Source organism: Parus major, chromosome 2, assembly GCF_001522545.3.
Source record: "Parus major isolate Abel chromosome 2, Parus_major1.1, whole genome shotgun sequence".
Classification (NCBI taxonomy): domain Eukaryota; kingdom Metazoa; phylum Chordata; class Aves; order Passeriformes; family Paridae; genus Parus; species Parus major.
The window spans coordinates 47607949-47628430 of record NC_031769.1 but is presented as its reverse complement, the minus strand read 5'-3'; the positions used below and the strand labels follow the sequence as shown (position 1 = coordinate 47628430).

The 20482-nt window shown below is 38.9% G+C and overlaps 1 protein-coding gene across 1 annotated transcript in view; it reads left to right on the top strand.

Annotated features, from left to right (window-relative positions):
• Positions 1-1482: 1482 nt before the first annotated feature.
• The window catches only part of STAC (SH3 and cysteine rich domain), a 69993-nt gene continuing 50993 nt past the window's right edge, over positions 1483-20482 (top strand). The window contains exon 1 of the mRNA XM_015619830.3: positions 1483-1964. Within this exon, the coding sequence (XP_015475316.1) occupies positions 1848-1964 (117 nt within the window). The 5' untranslated portion in view covers positions 1483-1847. The remainder of the gene's footprint in view (positions 1965-20482) is intronic.

Below are 20482 nucleotides of genomic sequence, written 5' to 3'. Positions count from 1 at the left end.
AGGCAGACCCTTAAGACACTCTTTTGCTCTGAAGTAGCTGTACAAATAGCATTGCAGCATTTCATCCTTATTGTCTGCTAAAGATTTTGGTATCTTATATGCTCTGTTTCAAAAACATAAAGATCTTTTTCCCATCTAAGTTCTAGTCCTGAAGATTCACTGGGGATTCAAAGAGAAGCTGATTCTTTTTTTTTCTGGCTTCTGCATAGTTATTAAGAATACAGAGGCTGCAGGGCAATTTCTGCTCTGGCTTTCATCCGTATAACCCCTACTATCTTATAAACTTGCTTTTGCTTTCACACAATGATTATTTGAGGTGAAGGGGGCCTTAAAGGCAGCTCCAAGTAGCAGTTGTGTTTATAAGGGATGGGGCTAGAGGGGAATCCTCTCCTAGACCTACAAGGTACTAAAGATCATCTCTGACTTAGACCCCATCAAATCGCCTCCAAACACCTGTATAGATCCACTAAACAACTATTTTTTTTATTTTCTTCTCACTTTCCAGGATATAAGTATTGCTATTAGAAACATATTTGGGTTGCTTTTTTCTGTTTTCTTTAAATGAAAAAGTCATCTCCCCCAGCCATATGGAGTGGTTCCCGCTCAGCAAAGCATATCTGGTGGGAAGCACATCCATTCAACCTTTCACAATACAGACCTTGATTCAGCAGGGAGGAGAGCTGACAGGCACCTTTGCAGCAGATTTAAATCAGAGGCAAAACCTCGAGCAATATAAAGCAATCTGAGCCAGACAGCAAAGTCACGCTGACCTTCTGCCGGTAGTACTGCAGACCCAAGCGTGACTTCGGGTGCTGCATCCTCAGGTATGACGGCACCGGGGGAAGCCAACAGGCTCTTCCCAATGGCTGCCTCTGCTCTGCTGCTGCCTGATGGAGTGTTATCACTATGACAACCTACAGGTATAGTGTGTGCACGATAGTGGGAGCTCCAGATGACCCAGATTGCGTGTGCATGGCTCAGAGCTGGGCTATCCTGCCTGGGAGGGGAGCGAGGAACACGTGGATCCACAGGTAACTCTCCCCTGCCTCTGTCCTGTCATTTGCTAGCAAGTTTGGAGCAGGGGCAGGGTGGGAGCCTTAGAGACACTAACTGAGATTTTAAACACTCTGGGACAAGGAAACAGAGCAATTTTTCTCCACTTTTTCTAAAGCTCTTTCGCTGGGCTTCTTTTTCATCAGTAAAAGACATGAAAGAACATAAGGGCACCCTTCAACTCTGTCTTCTCCAGCCTGTTAAAAGGTAAAATGCTTCCAAACCTCATATCCACCTCCTGCCTGCGTGTGTGTATGTGTGCATGCACGCGTTACTTTCTTTCACTACTATTACAGCACATGCTCCTCCAGAGCTATTCACGGCATTAGAAATACAACTCCTCCCTCCAGTGCCGGGTGTGTGCGTGTCTGTGTGTCTGTGTGTCTGTGTGTCTGTGTCTGTGTGCGTGGCTTGGGCTCGCTGCTTCAGCTCACTCCCCTCGGATGGTGGGGCTGGCGGTCACGACGCTGCTCCACACCTCCAGGCTTCATATGGAGGGGAGGAGTATCGGGGAAAAGCAGGCACACAACTGACCTACACAACATCGATAACTTACTCCCTCGCAGCACAATCGCATAGCAAAGGGGAGGGAGGAAGGAGGGGAAGGAGGAGGAGAAGAGGGGGAAAAAAAAAGAAAATCCAGAGAATTCTAGTCTGGCAAATATAGTGAAACCAAGCGGTCGGAGTTCATTTGCTCCAGAAGAGCAGAGAAGAAAGAGGACTTTAAATGAAAAAAAGCAAGAACCATCTGTAGCTTTTTTTTTTCCTGATACTAGCAGTGTTTTAGAGGTAAAATGATTCCTCCGAGCAGCACGACTGAAGTCAGCGTGGATAGTGTGGAGAAGGAGAATGAAGTGGACAGCACAGAGCAGCCCCCCTCTCCAGCATCAACTACCAGCCAGGAATCAAAGGTACTCAGAGAACGAGATTTATTTTTTTTTCCCCCCCCTTCTTTCTTTATTTTGAAAAGAGATGTATTGCTTTGATTTTCATTTGGAGCCCTGTGCCAGGATCAGCGTCAGAGTGCTAAGAGCCACCTCTGACTGCGGTGCCTGCTCCGACACTCCTGCTTCTGAATTCTCCCTGTTACCTCAGGAGCCTGAGCTGGGAAAATACCTGCCTTCTGAGACCTTCGGGATTGTGGATTTTAACCTGTGTTTCCTCCTTATTACAGTAACATCCTGGGGTAGTGATGGGGCTCAGGGAGGGGATCGCTGTCCATGGACATTTTTAGCTATTTTCACACCAAGTATCAGATCACTTAAAGGTTTTTTGTTGAAAAGATTGATTTTTCTCAAAGGTTCAGAGAAAATAATTTTTTCTGGAGGCTTGGGGTATTTCACCTGACTTTACTTCTCTGGCAGACTCACCAGTGAACTTTTACTGTTTAATGAGTGTGTTGAAATAGGAGATAAGTTACAGCTTTATCATAATGAACCTTATGTACACCACACAGAAAACTATTTTTGTTTTCACAGCCTTTTTCCTGTTTGGGAGTTTTCTAATATCGTTCAATTTACCTTTCTGAAAATTAACTTGCAGCTGAATTGGCATGGCCTCTGAATTTTTAATTGACTCACATGTGAAAAGTTTTTCTGGCTGCCAGGGTGTCACTTGGAAGACAGAGAGGTAAAAGGTAAAGTAGTACCCTTACATAACGAAAGTTCCTTGCACCTGACTTGGATAATATTCATTTGCTGATCCTCTGTTACTTATGATTGATACCATGATAGCACCTGACAGATCTTTCTGTGAACTTCATAGTGATGCTGTGTAAACATGTAAAAATAGGGAGGTTCTTGTCACTAGGAGCTCACAGGTGGGTAAAGCAGGAGGTACTGTGTGAGCAAAACAGATGCTTGACTGGGAAGGTCTGTGCTGGCCTGAGTTTAAAGGCAGTGGCTGCCTGGGGCTGATGTAGAAAGACTGCTACATTATTCTGCAGTTATAGCTCTCCACTGTCTGGAGAGCGAGTTCAAATTATCTGCCTGTGTGGGTAGAGTTTTGACACAGGGTTTGGGCTTCTTTATTTTATATATTTGTATAGAAGCCATACTCCAAGGAGGAGAGCTGAGCTATTCCCTGTGTAATACAACCTCTTCAAAAGAAAAGAGCTTTTACAGTAACAATAGAATACAATATTCACTATGCACATTTAGCTCTACTGGAGTCTCCCTGGTTCATGGAAAATGAAAAGTAAGTGGATTATTGGTATAAACCCGGGCTCTAAAAGGATTTGATACCTAAATCCCACCCCCCTGAGTCCACTTCTCTGGAATTACTGAAGTGTTATATGGGCAGTGGGAAGCTTTGCCCCTAGTGAGGTCCCAAAAGTAACTGCAGCCTTCACTGCACTGCCAGCACCAGCTGCTCCAGTGTTCTGGGCTGTGCATGGGGCCTGGTGGGCTGTGTGCTCCCTGTGATCCCAGCTGTGATCCTCACCCTGTGCCAGAATGGTTAAGGAGCTCCATTTGCCACTTGATAACAATGGTGCTTGAGGGACTTTCCCACTGGGTCACGGAATGCTGTTCCCAAAACAGACTGGCATGGATCCAAAACTCCGGGAAAGTGAAGAGCTGTACAGAGGGTTCCTTCTTGCTGTTTGTGCACCCACGTGCTTCCAAGGATGACAACAGGAATTAGGCACATCTGGCCAGAGAACAAATAGGCTGCAAACTAGTTTATAATCAAACATTATCATCATCAATTGTTTTCAGTCTTTTAAGCTTTTGAAGCAATACACTGGAATAGGCAAAAGCTATGACCATGCATCTGATGCCATTACTTGGATAGAGATAATCTAAGTAAACAAATAATCTCTATATTCACATTTTAGAGCTTCAAATATGGTCAGCTAGCACGATGCATTGTCATTTCAATAGACAGAATCAAAAGAGCCTTCTGATCACTGAGGTAATAAGCTTTCTTTTTTTGGGCCAAGGAAACAGGAAGATGGAAAAAATTCTTAGATTTCATAGAGATGTTCTTTATTCTTGGGTTGTTTTTTTTTATTTTCTAAGATAATTGATGTACTGCAAAATCTAAAGTCTGAAAGAAACATAGATCAGTGTTTTTATCCTGTGGTGTCCCATGCTGAGGGAGCTATCCTGTCATTCATAGAATACTAAGCTTTCTTCAGGTACTCTCTGCTCCCTAGGTTAACAAGTTCATGTCTGCTGCATTTACTGCAGAACAGTTTGTGCAGTATCTAATTAGCCCACAAAGACTTTTCTTTCTGTGTCAAAATACTCCAAACTTGACAATCTTTTTCTGTGGCAAAACACTCCACTTATTATGATTCCAAATATATGAACAGAACCAACATGGATAATAGCAACCTTCTAAATGCCTTTGAAAACACTGCAGCAGAAAAGCAATTTTGAAAAAAATAGTGTAGAACTAATAGCTGCACGCTTCCTTCCAGTCCAGTGTAATCATAGACATTGGTGGCACATAATCCCTTGTCATACTAAAGTCCAGAAAACAGTTTTATCTCACACCCTCCAGACTTTACTCAGAAGATGACAGGGAGCAGGTACTGCAACTTCTGACTAGCACTGAGTTTGAGAGGCAGAACTTCAGGCTGCAACCGAGTAGCTGAAATTTGGAAGGATGACTCCCATGAGTTAGTCACACACCTGTGTGGCAGGAAAGCAGCTCACTCTTAAACACATACTAAAGCCTCCCAGCACCTTTTCCTATGGATTAGGAGCATAGTTGGAGGTGAGCACACCCTGGCTGTTGAAAGAGCCATCCTTTAATACTATATGTACTGCAACTGTGCTAAAAATCCTAGAGCCTAAGTGGCTAAGAGTTTTGCAAAACTAATAATTAATTTATTAAACTAATTTATTGGCTCTTGAAAACATTTACTTCATGCCTCAGTATGACTTGAGTCAATATTTTAAAGTTTAGCAGGATAATAACTTTAGGAAGGTACCACACAAATACATACAATTGCAAAATTTATTACTTTCATGTGCTTGTAGTTCTGGCTCCCACCTCTTTGGGACATTTACATCTGGTTTCCAAGAAGGCAAATTACTAGTTTGCCAAGGTCTTTTGTAAATTTACGACTCAGCAAGGGAGGAATTCATTAGTTAATGAATCCTGAGGGAAAATTTCTTCTGGGTGGCAGCAATTAAAGACATACTGTACACTTGTTGAATCACTAACTTAGCAATATAAGCAGAAATCTAGTGGGCAGCAGAGATCATATTTCTGATGTCTTTTATCTAAATGTACCTTGGAATTTAGTAAAGAAAACTAAAATTTGAATGAATATGTGTTCAAAGATAGGAATCCTACACATGGCATGCTTTCTTTATGTTTTGGCATAGCTGGCACATAATTCTGTTAACTTTATTCTTGTTTTGTCTCACTGACATTTGTATAAGGAGAGGAAAGAACCCATCTGCTCATTTCTTTAGGCATGAATCAAGTTGTTATCACTTTTCTGTGAGCAATGGCTGGGGTATTTCTAGACCATGGTTATCTTTGAAGATTCTCTTAACATTTTTAAGTTTTAGGGGACACCTGAGCATCCACAATGTTTGAGCTAGTGCCACTAGAGTGGATTAGCACTGCTGATCTTCAAGCTATTACAATTCCATGTCAATATGTTTAAAATCTTTCAGGCTTTCTCATATACCTCAGAAGGGGTACCAAGTCCTGCCCCTGCCATTGCAGGCAATCTGTCATGCAAAAGTTACTTATTTGAAAATACTGATGGAATTCTGTGAAGACAATTTTTTTTCCCCCCCAAGTTTCCCATTTCCATCTACTTTATTTGATAAAATGCAGCTGTAATTGTGTTGTACTGTAATCGCACATCTTTGGAAGGATTCAAAATTTTCCTCTGAACCACAAACTCATGGGTCAAAGAAATTGCTTACACTCAGTTCAGCTAGGTAATTTGAACTAAAAAAATTTGAAGAGAAAAAGATAAATTGGATCTCCAAATAAATATGGTATCTGGACTATGTATTTTAAAAAATAAATGAGTCAGTATCAGTCTGACACTGACACACTGACTACCTAGTGGAAAATAATCAGGGAAATGCAGACCATTATCTGCAAGTTCAGGTATGGCAATTCAGGAGATGCAACAGTTTTTCCAACATGAGCTAACCTGATAAGCAGTACATAAAATGGAAGCTGAAAAGAGTAGGAAGCCAATAAAAAGATTTAAGCATTGAAGTTCAAGATGTAGACTTCATTTATGAGTATCCCCACATCGATCACGAAGATTGAACTTACATACCTGTCCTGCTGGATCAATAGAGCAATATTGCTTACTTGAGGTTTCAAAACCAGGTGAGAAGGTTTCAAAAAACAGCTTGAAACTCTTTGGATTGTGTGGGATTTAAATCACATAGAACTTGTGCTATGTTGTTAAGCAGAGATCTTCCCCACTTAAAGAGTTAATACTTTATGAGGCTCCATAGATGGTTACTCATCAATATTTTAAAAGGGCAGGGAGTATGGTGTGCAGTTAGTGTTTCACCCTCCACACCAGTGATAAATATCCAGCGTGTAAACTACTGCTGTAGTCTTCAAAGGAATACCAAATAGCTTAGAAACATCCTGTGAAAGGGGAAGAAAGAACGGTTTTCCTTCTCAGTGTTACTTCTGCCTCTGTGTAAAATGGTGAGTACCTACTGTGAAGGTAAGACCAAGGGAAAGAAATTAGATTAAGTATTTGTGTTTTGCAACAAATTATGTGAAGGAAAGTTTCATTAAAGCAGGAAAGTAATACTCTAACCTATCAATGTCTCCTCAGCCTCATTCTTGTATTTACACTTACTTTGACATTTCTTTCTTACTCTTGTTCTGATTGAAACTCTCTGGTATTGTTTTTGCTTTGGTATATATGTCAGATAAGTTTCTAGGCACTTTGAGACATCTAAGACAAAATATAAATGTGATCAGTTCATTCTCTTTTATCCACACTTTCAATGGTGCCAAAATAGAGAAGCCATCTATTACCTTCTAAAAACTAAAAATGACTTGACTGAAATCTGGTGTGGTAAAAAAAAAAAAAAAAATTTTACATAATGCAAATTTTTACTGAAACAAAATGAGTTGTTTACACAGCTGGAAGAGAGTTCAGTCCACTGTCTCAGTCTCTTACAATGTATTCTTCTTCATAAAATAATTCTGTTTTGAATTCAGCTTTTATCACTACTTTTAAAAAGCTCTGCCAACATCTGTATGGTCTAATAATAGAGGGATGGCTAAGGGATGCCCTCTATGTTTCATCCTCTTCTAATTACAGTCTACATTTATTTTTTGCCAGCTTGTGTGGCATTGTAATTTTAATAATATTACTTTAGTTTAAACATCTCCTTTCCATTCTTGTTGCAAGATGTTCCATCATCTCTCTTACCAGCCTTTTATTTTTTATAGTAAATAATCTGGGATGACACAAAATAAACTCTCCATTCTTCATCTCATTCTGGTAGCAGAGCAGTGCCCTCATTTCAATATTCAATTATCTTTCTTGAAAAAGAGTGACTTTGTGCATGGTATCCTCTATGAGAGCTTGTACAGTATCATTAACTGCCAGAAAACTTGCTTCTAATGTTTGTGTCTCCTAATCACCCCCTGGCAAACCAGAGGTCTCCATTCTACTTTTCTGGAATTTCCAGGGGATCCAGGAAGGTTACATTTGTCTGTCCTCATCTGCACTGGTTTGAATCAGGTCTCAGGCACAGAAGTTTGGATTTCCAGGGCTGAGCTTCATCACATCTCCCTGACTTCATCCCTCAAGATCCAGGCATCCCCACACATGACAGTGCCTCCCACCTCATGTTAAGGAAACCATCTGACCATCCAGGAGCCACTCTGGCACAATCACTCTTGGACCACCCTGGGACCAAGGCCCCTACCTAGCCTCATGTCCCACACTCACAGTCTCACCAGTGTTTCCTTACACACTTGATCCCAGATTTCCCATAGCACATTCTCAGATCTTTCAATCCTTAAGATGATAGCAAAATAACAGCTTGAGGTGGCAGCCTCCAAGGAGGGACCCCAAACCAAGGGAACCCAGGGGGTTTATACCTTTACAGGTAAGCATGGGAAAGCCTGGAGTCCTCATGTCCTGCCGAGGGTCTGGCCACCAGGCTGTGCCACAGGTCTCCTTTGTTATGCAAAGGGTCAGCAGTTCACAGTCTCGCCTGGGGTCCTGCCACCCAGAGCTCAATCTGCAGCTGCACACAGAGCTGTCTGCACTAAATGTATTCCTCAACAATGCCAGAGGGAAATGGCCTTATAACATGTGTAATCTTTGCAAAAAATCCAGTAATGAAAGTAGAGAGAGCAATATTGACCCTAAGACTATGTCAGTGCTGTTCTTTGAACAGCTCTACCAGTGTCCAACCCTCAACCTCTCCTTTCAACAGTAACCATCTCCCACTGAACTTTCCATAAAATTTATTTACAACTTTCCGTCTTTTCTGTCTTGGTTGATAGATTCCCTTTCAGCAGCGTACTCAATAATTTAAACGAAATCCAACTAGACACAATCTACCTTTGACCTAAAACATTTTCTAGAAGATTGTCTAGAAAATTGTTCATCTTATTCATTACAGCTGATCTAGGAGGATTTGTATTTTTTTTTTATTGTTTCATTTTGATTTGGTTTTGTCAAATTTTGTTGAGGTCAAGTCTATAAATCTATATTTGCTGGGATCACATTTTCTGCCTCTCAAGAGAGACCTCCATTTCACTTTACATCATTTTTGTCTTGATAAAGCTTGTTAAGGAAGCTTGTTTCTAGACTTTTAAAGTAAAATTTTATAACAGACTTTAACTAGTTTATTTTCTCCCTTTCAACTCAACTGACACATTAAATTGCTTTTTTAATGTTGTGCCATAAATTTCTGTAATCTCTTCCCTATTATTCCTGTTGTTTTTCCCCAGGATCATGGTTCTGGGAAGAAGGTAAGCTGAAGTGTTTGCTGAAGGTCCAAACCAGCCTTTTATCCTGTCCTTATTGTACCACAGCCTTTTCCTTCTTTTTTCTTTCCCTAGCCCAAATCTGTCCATTGACATTTCCTAAAATACATTTTCAAAGGACTCACTCAGCTTTTCTTGACAATTAATATCCTTTGACTTGAGGACCAGTGCTTGAAAGGTCCAGTTTTATTTTCACACCATTTGTTTTACTTCTTTTCTTTCTCTTGTTCCCCTCCCAACTTTCTTTGTAGACTCTTTTCTTAGGTCAGATTTCCTTTTTGAAGTAATTATTTTCATGCAGTTTTCCAAGAGCACATATTCACAGAGTCTTTTTATTTAGCTTCATTTTATAGCATTAGTATTAGTATTAACAGCTTTGAAGAAATTATATGTCTCTTACACATCCAAGCAGGTTCAAGACAGCTCTGCTGCTTTCCAGACCACTGCTGAGACATTCATATCTTCCTAAAATTACTAGTTTGGGTCCTTCTGTGTCACACTCTGAAGATCGATGCAGTCTAAAATATACCTCTAGGTATCTGAGAGTGCTGAAGACCTGAAATTTCTTCAGAGTAATGGAGCACATCAATTTTGGATTTTTGAAATCCGAAACATGGCTTAGAGGTTCATTTTTCCTATGCACTTTATTTAATTTAAATGCAAGTCATACCCACTTGATAGAAAACTAATTCTTTGTATGACAAGCATTTCACCTATTGCCTAGGAGCCATTGTTGCATTCTCCTGATGGGTATAAGATTGCATATTTGATAAATTTATACTCATGTTGGTCCAGCAGAGGACTTGGCTTTCAGTTGTGAGCGTGAGTTGAATGTTCTTAACACAGTACTCAGTCCTGCACAACTTGCAGTTGCATAGGCAAGCAGTCACTCAGTGTTAAATGAGCACTTCCCAGGAAAGTGCTGAAGTATAAGCAAACTTTGCATGTTCCTTAGCAAATAGGACCAGCTGTGAAAATGAGAAATCTATGTGTGAGTGACTGAAATAACTTGACTTTGTTTTCCTTTGACATATGCCTCTGTTGGAGGAAACTCCCTTTGATTCAGAAGACCAATTGAGAGAGTAAATGCTCCCTGTCAGGGAGTTTAACTCAGGAACCCTAAAAAACATATTTACAAGGGATGGCTGAGAAACAGATTTCTTATGTCTCTGACATCAGCAGTTAAATGTGACAAATGGCTTGCCCATCTTCTTATTTATTAAAATTAAATAAGTTTCATGTCGGTAGTCTCACACAAACATACTAGAGGCTCATGGAATTTTTCTCCCTGACAGGTCAGCATTTCTTAGCTGACCTGTTTTTAAATGATGAGAGTAGTTTGCTAAGTACTGTCAAATTAAAGTGTTGCTGTTTAGGGGCTGCGGTGGTGTTAAAAATACCATAAGCATGAATAATTGAAAGACACAGGTATTTCCCAGCCACAGGAGGCTGCCAGTTCAATATGGAATTTGACTCTCCTTTAGGCAGTTACAGCAAGAACTTTAATGCTTTTATTTTTTGTAGACATTATATGCTCCATCTCTGAGTGCCATTTAAAAGGTTTATTAAAATGCCACACATGCACTGCTTTATTAATAAAGATCATTTTAGCAGTCTAGTATTCTGAATAGAAAAGGAAATAGAAGCTGACCTACAGTAACTGATGATTAGGTTTAACTAAGAAAGGAGAAAAATACTATAGACTGGTATTCACAGAGCTATTAAAATCTGCATTTAGAATTTTTTTTTTCACTTATTCATCAGAGTAAGATAAAGAAATGTGTGCTTTGGAGGCACAGCTACAGGTGAGAGGGCAAAGTCAACCTGACAGATTGTTATAGCAAAAACTGTTAAATGTGATCTTACAGACAAATGCCATTGCCTCAATATTCAACTTTTTTTTTTTTTTTTTTTTTTTTTTTCAAATATTGCTCATTCATAGTGAAGGGAGACATCAGCTTTTGTCAGCCAAGGGTCAGATTTCTTGTGTGATGCAAACAAGTTGCCTTTTAAAATGTCACTTATATAGGTGTACTATTCAACATTGACTTGCCAGTGTTTTCCCTGCCAGTTTAAATGCTGTGGTTCCCAAACTCAAAATATCTTGAGACTGAAATGAAAGCCCAAAAACCCTGACCCAGCCTCTATTGCCTTTGTATACAGTGAGAAATGGCCTTGGAATGAGCATCTCTATGCTCACAAGTAAACAAAACATTTAGCATGGCAAACTTGTCAGCATCCTTGACTTCTGTGCAGTTAAATTGAGAATCCAGTTGTTAAGATGTTTCAGGTTCAAATGCATTTTTAAAATGCACCTACTCTTATCAGCTAGTATCAGTAAACTCAAGGACCTGGCAGATACAATTTTTGTTGTCTCTCTTAGTGTACTTATTTATATTATTTATAAGTGATATTAGATAATTTTTCACTCATGTTCACACATCCTCTTTTAATTTAAATTATCTAATTAAGAAATAATTTACAAATAAACATTAGGTGACTTGTAATGATTTGCCAAATATTTCTGATAATGAGCATTCAAGTGAAATGCGTGCTTGTTGAGTGCTTTAAAAAAAAGCACTTACTGCTTATTTTTCAATGTCAAAACATCTGTTCTTGAGGAATTGTTGAGTTTCTTAATTGTGTAAACTTTTGCTTGGGAGCTTTCCTGATTGTAAGTGAAATTTCCAGACAAAAGAGGAGGGGAAAAAATGCATCCTGGGTTACATTGTACAGTCTCACCTGTAATTTGACACCAGCTACAGGCAGGTAAGTTAGTAGTTCGGTCCCCCTATGTTATAAATGGAACACAGATCAAAACTCTTTTATCAAAGGTGATTTAGAGGAAAAGCCTCCTTTGTGTGATCTGAATTAGTCTCTCTGAGAAGAAATCTTTTTCCATTGACCAGAGTGGGCAGCTACAGCTGAGTTAAAAGCTCAAATTTAAGTAAGATGAGCACCACTGAGATTCTGTCAGAGCAAGGTCTTGAACCTTGCCTACAAAGACTGGTGAGCTGTCTGTTCCCCTGCATGGCTAGTCTGTCTGACTTTCCCCCCTCCTGCCCACAGGTCTCTCAAAAACATTCTGAAAAGATGCAGTTGGGTTTTTTTACGCCAACGCGGAACAAAATCATTCGAACTTTGAAAATTTTTGCTAAGCAGAACTGCTGTTTCCAGATAGTCCTACAATGGGAAGTTCTGCACCTATGGGAAAAGGAGAGAAAAGTGTGAGCCTATCCAGGCTCCAGGATGGGAAGTGCTGCTGTTAAGCTGTAGCCACAAGATGAATCATGTACCAGTTTCAGGAAGTATGGGCACACAGGAGTCTTTGGCAGGTTCACAGCTGTTAGATCTGTAGGTTCCTGTAGTTAGTTGTAGTGACAAATGGATTTCATCCTCCTGACCATTAAAGATCCAGAAAACAGTTAACTTTTTTTCTACTTCGCCCACTCACACTCTGCCTTTCAATGTTTCTTTCTTTCCTCTCCTGTTCCTATTTTCACACTAATGCTTTAAACCATGACCAGGCTCTCTGATACAAGTCTTTACAGGAGAAACTTCCATGTTTCCAGGCTTAGCCAAGATTTATGTTAAGAAAAACGATGGTGGTTCTTCTGTTAAGGAAAAGGGCCTTTCATAAACACTGTGTGGGTGCTGATGCTCATGCCATAAGTGTGCTTGAGAAAAAAGCAAACCCCACAGTTTGTACTTTCCCTTTCACCTATACTCATTAAACACCTGTACTTGCATTATTCACAGAGGAATGCCTTCAGTTGCATTTAATTTCCTCACATTTTCTGGTTTTGAATGGCCTGTCCCTCATGTGCAGATACCTATTTATCCCTTGATGTAACCTCATTGTGTCTTTGGATGTCCATGCAGGAAACCATACACAAATTTAAAACCTGAAAAATGAGGTAATACAGAACATTCCTCATGGAGAAGAAATAAAGCCCTCTTCCAAGCTTTTCCATCACATCCCCTCCTTTTGGGGTAGGTAGCTGAGGACCAATGCTACCCAAAATTGAACTTTTCAAGTGCACTGCTGTTGATGGTCTTTTGAGCTTTTTCTTCCCGCAGAAGATTAGGTTCCCACAGGCTTCCTCAGGCTGCAGTTCTGCCCTTCAACAGCACTGGGATTTTTAGCAGTACCTGCCTGGCATCCAAGAAAAATGCACTGGACATCTTCCTTAGAGATTATCAAAGCTAACATGAATGCCAACTATAATAGACCTACCTGAATCCTGCTAGAAGGTAGAAAAATTAAAAATATTTCATAAAGATCAAAAAAATGACAGTCAAACCTTAAATGAAGAATCTTAATAGAGTGATTTTCCTCAGAGAAGAATACAGCTATGACTAGATGCTGGCCATAAGTAGCCACTCAGTCTGGTCAAAAAAACATCAGTTCTTTTTTAAACAAGATGAGAAAGCTAGCCTATTTTTTTTCTGGGATTGTAGAAAACACACTGTAATAAATACAATATTCCCAGAGTAGCAATAGAAGTAATGTCATTTTATCTTTACTACCAGCTGCTGAATTCTAGGAAAAAAAATCTCCTTTCCATGAGTTAATATCCTTTCAACACAGTCCCACACATAGCCTCTGCTGCATATAAAAAAAAGCAACTGATGGGAGAAAATTGATATAAATCTCAGAATTTAGCATTGCACTTGCTCTTTAGTTTAGTAGTAGACAGTAACTGTATTTCTGCTGCAATATTTCACATGCCTTGTAAGTCCGTGTTACTCAGCTAATATCAAGAATCGAAGAATTGCACCTACTTTAACAGTAGAATAGATGAGACAAAGAGAAGCTCTTCATGAAAAAAACCCTATCTTTCATAGGATTCATATTCACATTCTTTAAAACTCCTATAATAGCTTGACTTTCTTCTCCTTCTATATCCCTGCTTTCCTACCTGCATGAATCACTCATGCAGCCCCTTGCAATATGCTGTTCCTCTTGAAGTCACAGGCATTATTTCTGTCAGACAAGGCTTCACAGTTTTACTGGCTCAAGATCCCTGACTTTCCCATCAAAGCAGTAACTCTTATTAAATTAAATAATTGGTAACTTATGTCAATGATAACAGCTTTTTGCTCTTGCAACACCAAAATTATGTAGCTCCATTTATTAGGTGAACACAATATTGTGACAGTGTTACAAGCTTTTATTTTCAAAAATGTTATTACAATTATTAGATGCTTGTGTCCACGATTTCATTAGCAACAGCTTAACTTTGGAGAGTTCTGAGGAACTTTAAAATGAAGTCTTAAAAGTCAGGAAAAAAAACGTCGTTCTTCGGAAAGATTTATAGTCTTAAATTCTCTACCTTTCTGCATATGGTATTCTGTATGTGTATGTAACTATCTTTTTACACAAAACCAGCTATCTGAGCATGAAACCACATTCTTACAGTTCAGTCATAATCTTGAAATTTTGATAGAGGTAATTTGAGAAAGAAAATTGTGCAGCTGGTGAGGATAAAAATAAAATGCTTTTGTTTTGCAGGGTTGATCTTGAAACAGTAGCTGGCTAAAGATATGTTCAGCAGCTTGGAGGTTTAGGAAAAAAATATAAAAGAAATGGATTAGCCTGAGGCAAAAGGAGTCAAAGATAGATCATAAATCTCGTACTTAACAACTCCTGCTAATTAACATCTCCAAATATACGTGTTTACATTGTCAACTTCTTGAAGCAGTGTTTAGGCTTCCAAATGTCTCCATAAAGCGCCAAGTAACTGTGTGTCATCTGTATGACAATATCATCATCAAGTCAAACAGATTTTCCATGTGGAGAATTGGCCTATTCTTTATGCAGGACATTGAATGCAGTTTTTGCTGGGCATGACTAAAAAGTCATAACAAAAAGACTAAAGACAGAGTGAGATGGAAACTTTCTGTAGCAGTAACAGATTCATTGGAATTGAATTGTTTGGTACTACAAGAATAATTTTCCCAAAAATTTTTGGAAATGCTTTTTGAACATTAGAGAGTTACTAGAGTAGATGTGTTTAAAGGGATAAATGCATACTGTAAGTTGCACTTTGAGAAAAGCTTTAATGGAAAATATACCAGATCTGGACTGGATCTGAAAATAAACATATCTTGGTCATGGTGGACAGTAAAATAACTTGATGCAGGACAAATGACAAGGAAAATTTTATCAAGGTAGAAAAAAATTTAGTTGACACACCATTTGTTATGTATGCGGTAGCTGCTATAGGACTTAAGAACTAAAAATACAAGATGAAGGAAACCCTGTGGGTACCCAGGTAAAGCATGGAGAAGCCCAGAGCAGTAACTAGCTTTAGTCCTCATGTGCTATCAGTTCTACCCCAGATCCAGGACCTCATTCCAGAGTGGTTTCAGGGCAGCAATGTGCACCAGGACTGTATGGATCCTGTCAGATTTGTGGTGTCTGAGCCAGCACTTCCAGGGTGGCCAAAAGCCCTGGCCTCCTGAGTGGCTGGCAGAAGGATGAGAAAATCAGGAGTTCACACGATGAGACACTGTTAGTCTTCAGGAAGGGAAAAAAGAAGATAGAAGGCAGAAAATTTTCTACCAGATTGCAAAAATATGTGCAAGAGGAAAGGAACCATGAAAAAAGAAAAATTGGAAATGAACCAACAAACACTGCTAATATTCTGTAAGGTATAAGTTAATATGCCATCTCTCACTGAGAAGGGTTTGAAATGGCAACATGGAAACAAGTTGTAAAATTTGGATCTGAATCTGTTTGTGAGCAGGCAGGAATGAAGGGAGTGAAGAAACCTGTGGGATCAATAAGACAAAATATTGGCCTGTGGGCTTCATTTAAGCCAATAGGCCAAACAGAACCCAATTTCTGTCATTGTGTTCTAGCTCTTTCTTTGACTGAAAAACAAAGATAAAATAATCTCAAAGTTAAAACACAGTAGCTAAGCAAGAATTGGACAGAATATATTCACATAAAGTATGAATTTATACAAATGTCTAGGAAAGACAGAAGAAGCAGAAGCATAATGTCGCCTGGGTCTATATTTGGTTGTGGAGCAGCACAGTTTAGAAAAGAGCAGTTGAAGAAAAAGAGGAGGGAATTGAAAAGTCAGATAAAGTAAGCCAGGTAATAGAATGTCAAATGTGGCCTGGTGTCTTTTCATGCTGCATGCAGAAATCCTTTTTAATGTATAAAACATTAAAAAAATGAAAAAGGTTTCATTTCAAAACATGCAAACAACAAAAAATCCCTCCAATAACCCATCCAAGCCCTGAGCCCTTACTCAGGACACATGCCCACTGAAGTCAGTGGGAGTTAGCAGTAAGCAAAGACCTTAAGATTTGGCCCAGTGACAATTAATTTGTTGTAGAGCACTTACATGTTGTCATTGCAAAGCAATTTTAGCAGTGCAAGTTTTGAGCTCCAGAAGTAAGAGTGGAAACACTGACAGAGTATTAACTAGAACAACTCCCAGCAGGTCTCGGACATCTTTTTTGTTTTAAGATGACACAAATGTGATAATTCAATATGTGCGTTGTGGTGTTCATGTTAATTTGCCCTCGGTTAGTATCAGCCTCTCTGCTAGATATTTTCTTTGAGATATACTACCATATAAAGTATTATAAAACAGGTCTGTTAAGAAAAATAAAATTTAAAAAATAAAATGGGTAAAATATATTAGTGGAAACTATTGCTATAGGTAGCCCAGCTTTTTTTAGCAGAAAAACTTTTTTAGTTGTGTTTTAGGGGCCTTTTTAAGAGGTCCAAAGGTATCATACTGAGGCATAAGACCAATAGGGGAAATTCACATTTCATAGAGGTACAGACATGGGATACAGTCAAGGATGATTAATCTTACATTCACAATCACATTTTCTCCAGATTATTCATGAGAAGGAAAAGGAGCACAACTCAGGTCCTATTATTATCAATCTGGAAGGCTCTCAGCAGGTAGTTGCCAGGTATTTTCTTTCACCTCAGCAGGGCTGTCTGGATTTACATCACTCTGAAACCCAGCCTTTTAATCTCCAAATTTCATTGTGCCACATCCACCACAGCAAAGATTAATATATGACTGAAGCAGGAGTTACCAAAGGGAAATCAATGTTCCATTTAGAAGCTGAAATGGAAAAGAGCTATCCAAAAAGAGATGCAAAATATGGGATTCCCAGAAGGGACCTCAGAGATAACAGTCCAAATGCCTTCTACCTCAAGAGGCAAGAGATAACATCCTGATAGAGAGAAAGTATGGAGATGCCCGGCTGCTTAGCAACCAGACACCTGAGGTGAACCCCAAAGTACAAAATAAGATGTTGTAAACACCTACTTTCTTGAAACTGAAAGTACAGGCTGATTTTTTTTAAATTTTTTTTTTAATAGAAGAACTATTCCTAACAATCTCTTGCTTTCTTCATGAGCTTTCATTGTGGCATCAGGAGGAAAAATTTGAGAGAGTTCTTGTAGTCAGTCTATGCAAGGAAGGCAGGAACTACATAGAAGTCTGCGCCAGACCCCTTTTGCAACCTGAATTATAAAGGATGTCCTGCAGCTGGTGCCACCCATGTGGGAACAGTTATTTAGTAGCAGGGAGAATAGAATCCTGGATATAGCTACAGGGTTTGTAATCTTTGCCTCTGCTCCTGCAAGAAGCAGAGTCTTTTGCCTCTCTTTTGTTAGGTGAGTCAGTAGGGGAGATCCAAGAGACAAAATATTTTGCAACCCTGATGTTTGATAATGACTGAAGGGTTCTTTAGTTTGATTTGAAAAGTGTTTTGATTCATGAACATGTTGACAAAGGAGGGAGAATTGATGATCATTGAGCTCAACAGAGTGAACTCAGTATATCTTACTCTGGGACTGTTAATCTGATTTTTGTCAACTGGATTACAAACTTCGGAAAGCTACAGTACAGATTCTCTGAAAGATATTCTGACCTTATCTTGAAATACTGCAAATTTGAGAAATATTCTCTGCTAGAAGCAGGCTGAATGTAAACCACGGTTGAGGGTCATTGCAAGCACTTTCCCTACAAACTTAAATCAAACCTGTTAGGAAGTTTGAAGAAATACTGATAGACACTAGATCTTATGAAGATAATAGAATATGTACTCTTTTCTTTCTAGATTACTTTTTCTAATACAGCTTGGTTAAAAGAAATTAAAGGAGTACAACAAAAGAGAGCTGTTCAAAAACACAGAAGCAAAAATGATGTAAGACATAAAATTCAAGAGTTTGGGTGTGAATTTTACTCAGTTTTTGATAAAAAATAAACCTTACATTTTTCTTCATTTTTATTCATACAGGTATTAATTTTGAAAATGTTTCTTCCTTTTTATAAACTATTTTAAACTTTATAAATGACTGCGAGCCTTTTGAAGTTACAATGAAAACATAATTTAGTGGGGAAGGTAACATGATCTTAGGGTACGTCACAATTGCAGAAATCTAATAGAGTGTCTATCTTTTTTATGCCTTAGGACTAAGTAGACAGATCTGAACATAACAGAGAGAGAAAAGGATTTTCTTGAGATTTGACGGAAATTTATACACTTAATAAATTGAGTTTCCTCAAATCTATCACTCACTGGACTGTATTACTTTATCTTGTCACATCTGGTGCTGAATTTTGAAGATATATAAAAGAATTTGGATCACATCTTTTCAGGCCTTAAAACATCATGAACCTTATTTCATGTTTAGCTCACATATTTGCCAATCCTCCTTCCTCGCAGAGTTAAAAGATGACACACATTAAAATGTAGGATTAAGTTCAAACCAAGTGCAGGAGCAATTGTGGAGAACCAGGTGAATTTTTAGCTTGGCTTAAACCAAAGTAGAGTCATAGAGAATGAACAGCTCTGCTAAGCAAACCTCCTGTTTGGCTGTGCAGGCTGACCTCTTGATAATTCAGAGGTCTGCTAGCTAGAGATGGAAACTCACAGCTGGCATGGATGTAGTACATCAGGAGAGGGCTGAGGACATGGGATTCACAGACACATTTGTGAGGGCAGTGACACCTGGGCATCCCTTTAGATTTCATGCTTTCAAACCCTGAGAATCTTTCAAGGATTTTTGCTGCTATGCTCTGTCGTGTCAATCAGAGCATTTCATTGTAGTTTAGGACTCTGTGTGTGGAACAAAATCACAGAAAGAGCCCTGCCTAGAAAGGATTGTATTCTAAATAGGTCTGAGGATCCCTGAGTGGATTTAAAAAATAATGTAAGACAGGGAGGGGAATCCGAGGACGATGATCAGAGCTGCAAGAGCCAAACAGAGTAGTTGAAGGTACCCTATGAATCACTAATAATATTATTGGTAGGTATTATGGAAAAACTCTTTGACAATTTCAGTACAATATTCAAGCAGAAAGTTTGAATTGTTTACTTTTAACAACACTAACAAACATATTTGTTCTAACAACAGCTATGCAATCTGTTTGGGAAAATACACAAATATAATATGTAGCAGATTCTGCAATAATGAACACTCCCTCTTTGTCTGTAGTGGATTAAAAGGATGCAGCTTCCAAGACAGCTGGCTAGAGCAAACACATCTACATGATAGGGCCAGATTCTCAGAGTGTATAAATCATCTACAATTGAAGTGAGTTTAGCTAATTGTACTAGCAGAGCATTCCAACAATTTATTATTTAGAAAGAACATGGTAGAAAAGAAATCAGCTTTGCTTACAAGTTTTATCATGGGTGCTTTGCCAATAAACAATACAACCTCTTAAGTATTAGAAATATCCTTTTATCTTGTTAATACTCCTCTCATCAGCCTGCAAACATACATATTGTTGACGAAATTGCATACTGCCTTTAGGCATGTTATAATCTTATTTTTCTCATTAAAATGCCAAGGCAGAGAATTTTCAACTCAAAATCAGTAAAAAAACCTACTCTTGTCTGTCCTCAAAAATCACTTGCTTTTGTATCTCAGTTTTACGAAGAAAATCATTAGCCTTCATGCTCATAAAAAGTAAGCACTCCTATTTGAGCTGGTTCCCTGTTGGCTGTGGATCAGCACAGCTAGCTGGAGCCCAGAAATGCTGCCAGGGTAGCTTACACCCTGGTAACATCCAGCCCTTCAACAATGCAAGTAAACAACTGAAGTACGTTCTGAGAGTTGCTAATACAAATTGAATGTTCCTTGACCCAGAAATTGGACTGTACTCAGTAGAGGAGATGCCATTCATCAAGGATTTGTTCTCTCCCTTATTTGAAATGCTTTTGGTCTCAGTCCCTTTTGGTAACAGACCCTGTACCTGACATTCTCTCTAGCAAATCTACACAACATCATCTGAGCCATGTGTGTCAAAGCCTTTCTTTTATAACAATGTGAGAGTCAAATAACTTGGAAAATTGCTCTAAGAAGCTGCAAGGAAGAAGAAATGGTTCCTCGCAGAAGGTGAATGTTTATCTCACAGCAGAGTGAAATCTGTTGACAGAGCATTTTTAGTCTACATACTAAACAAATAGCTAC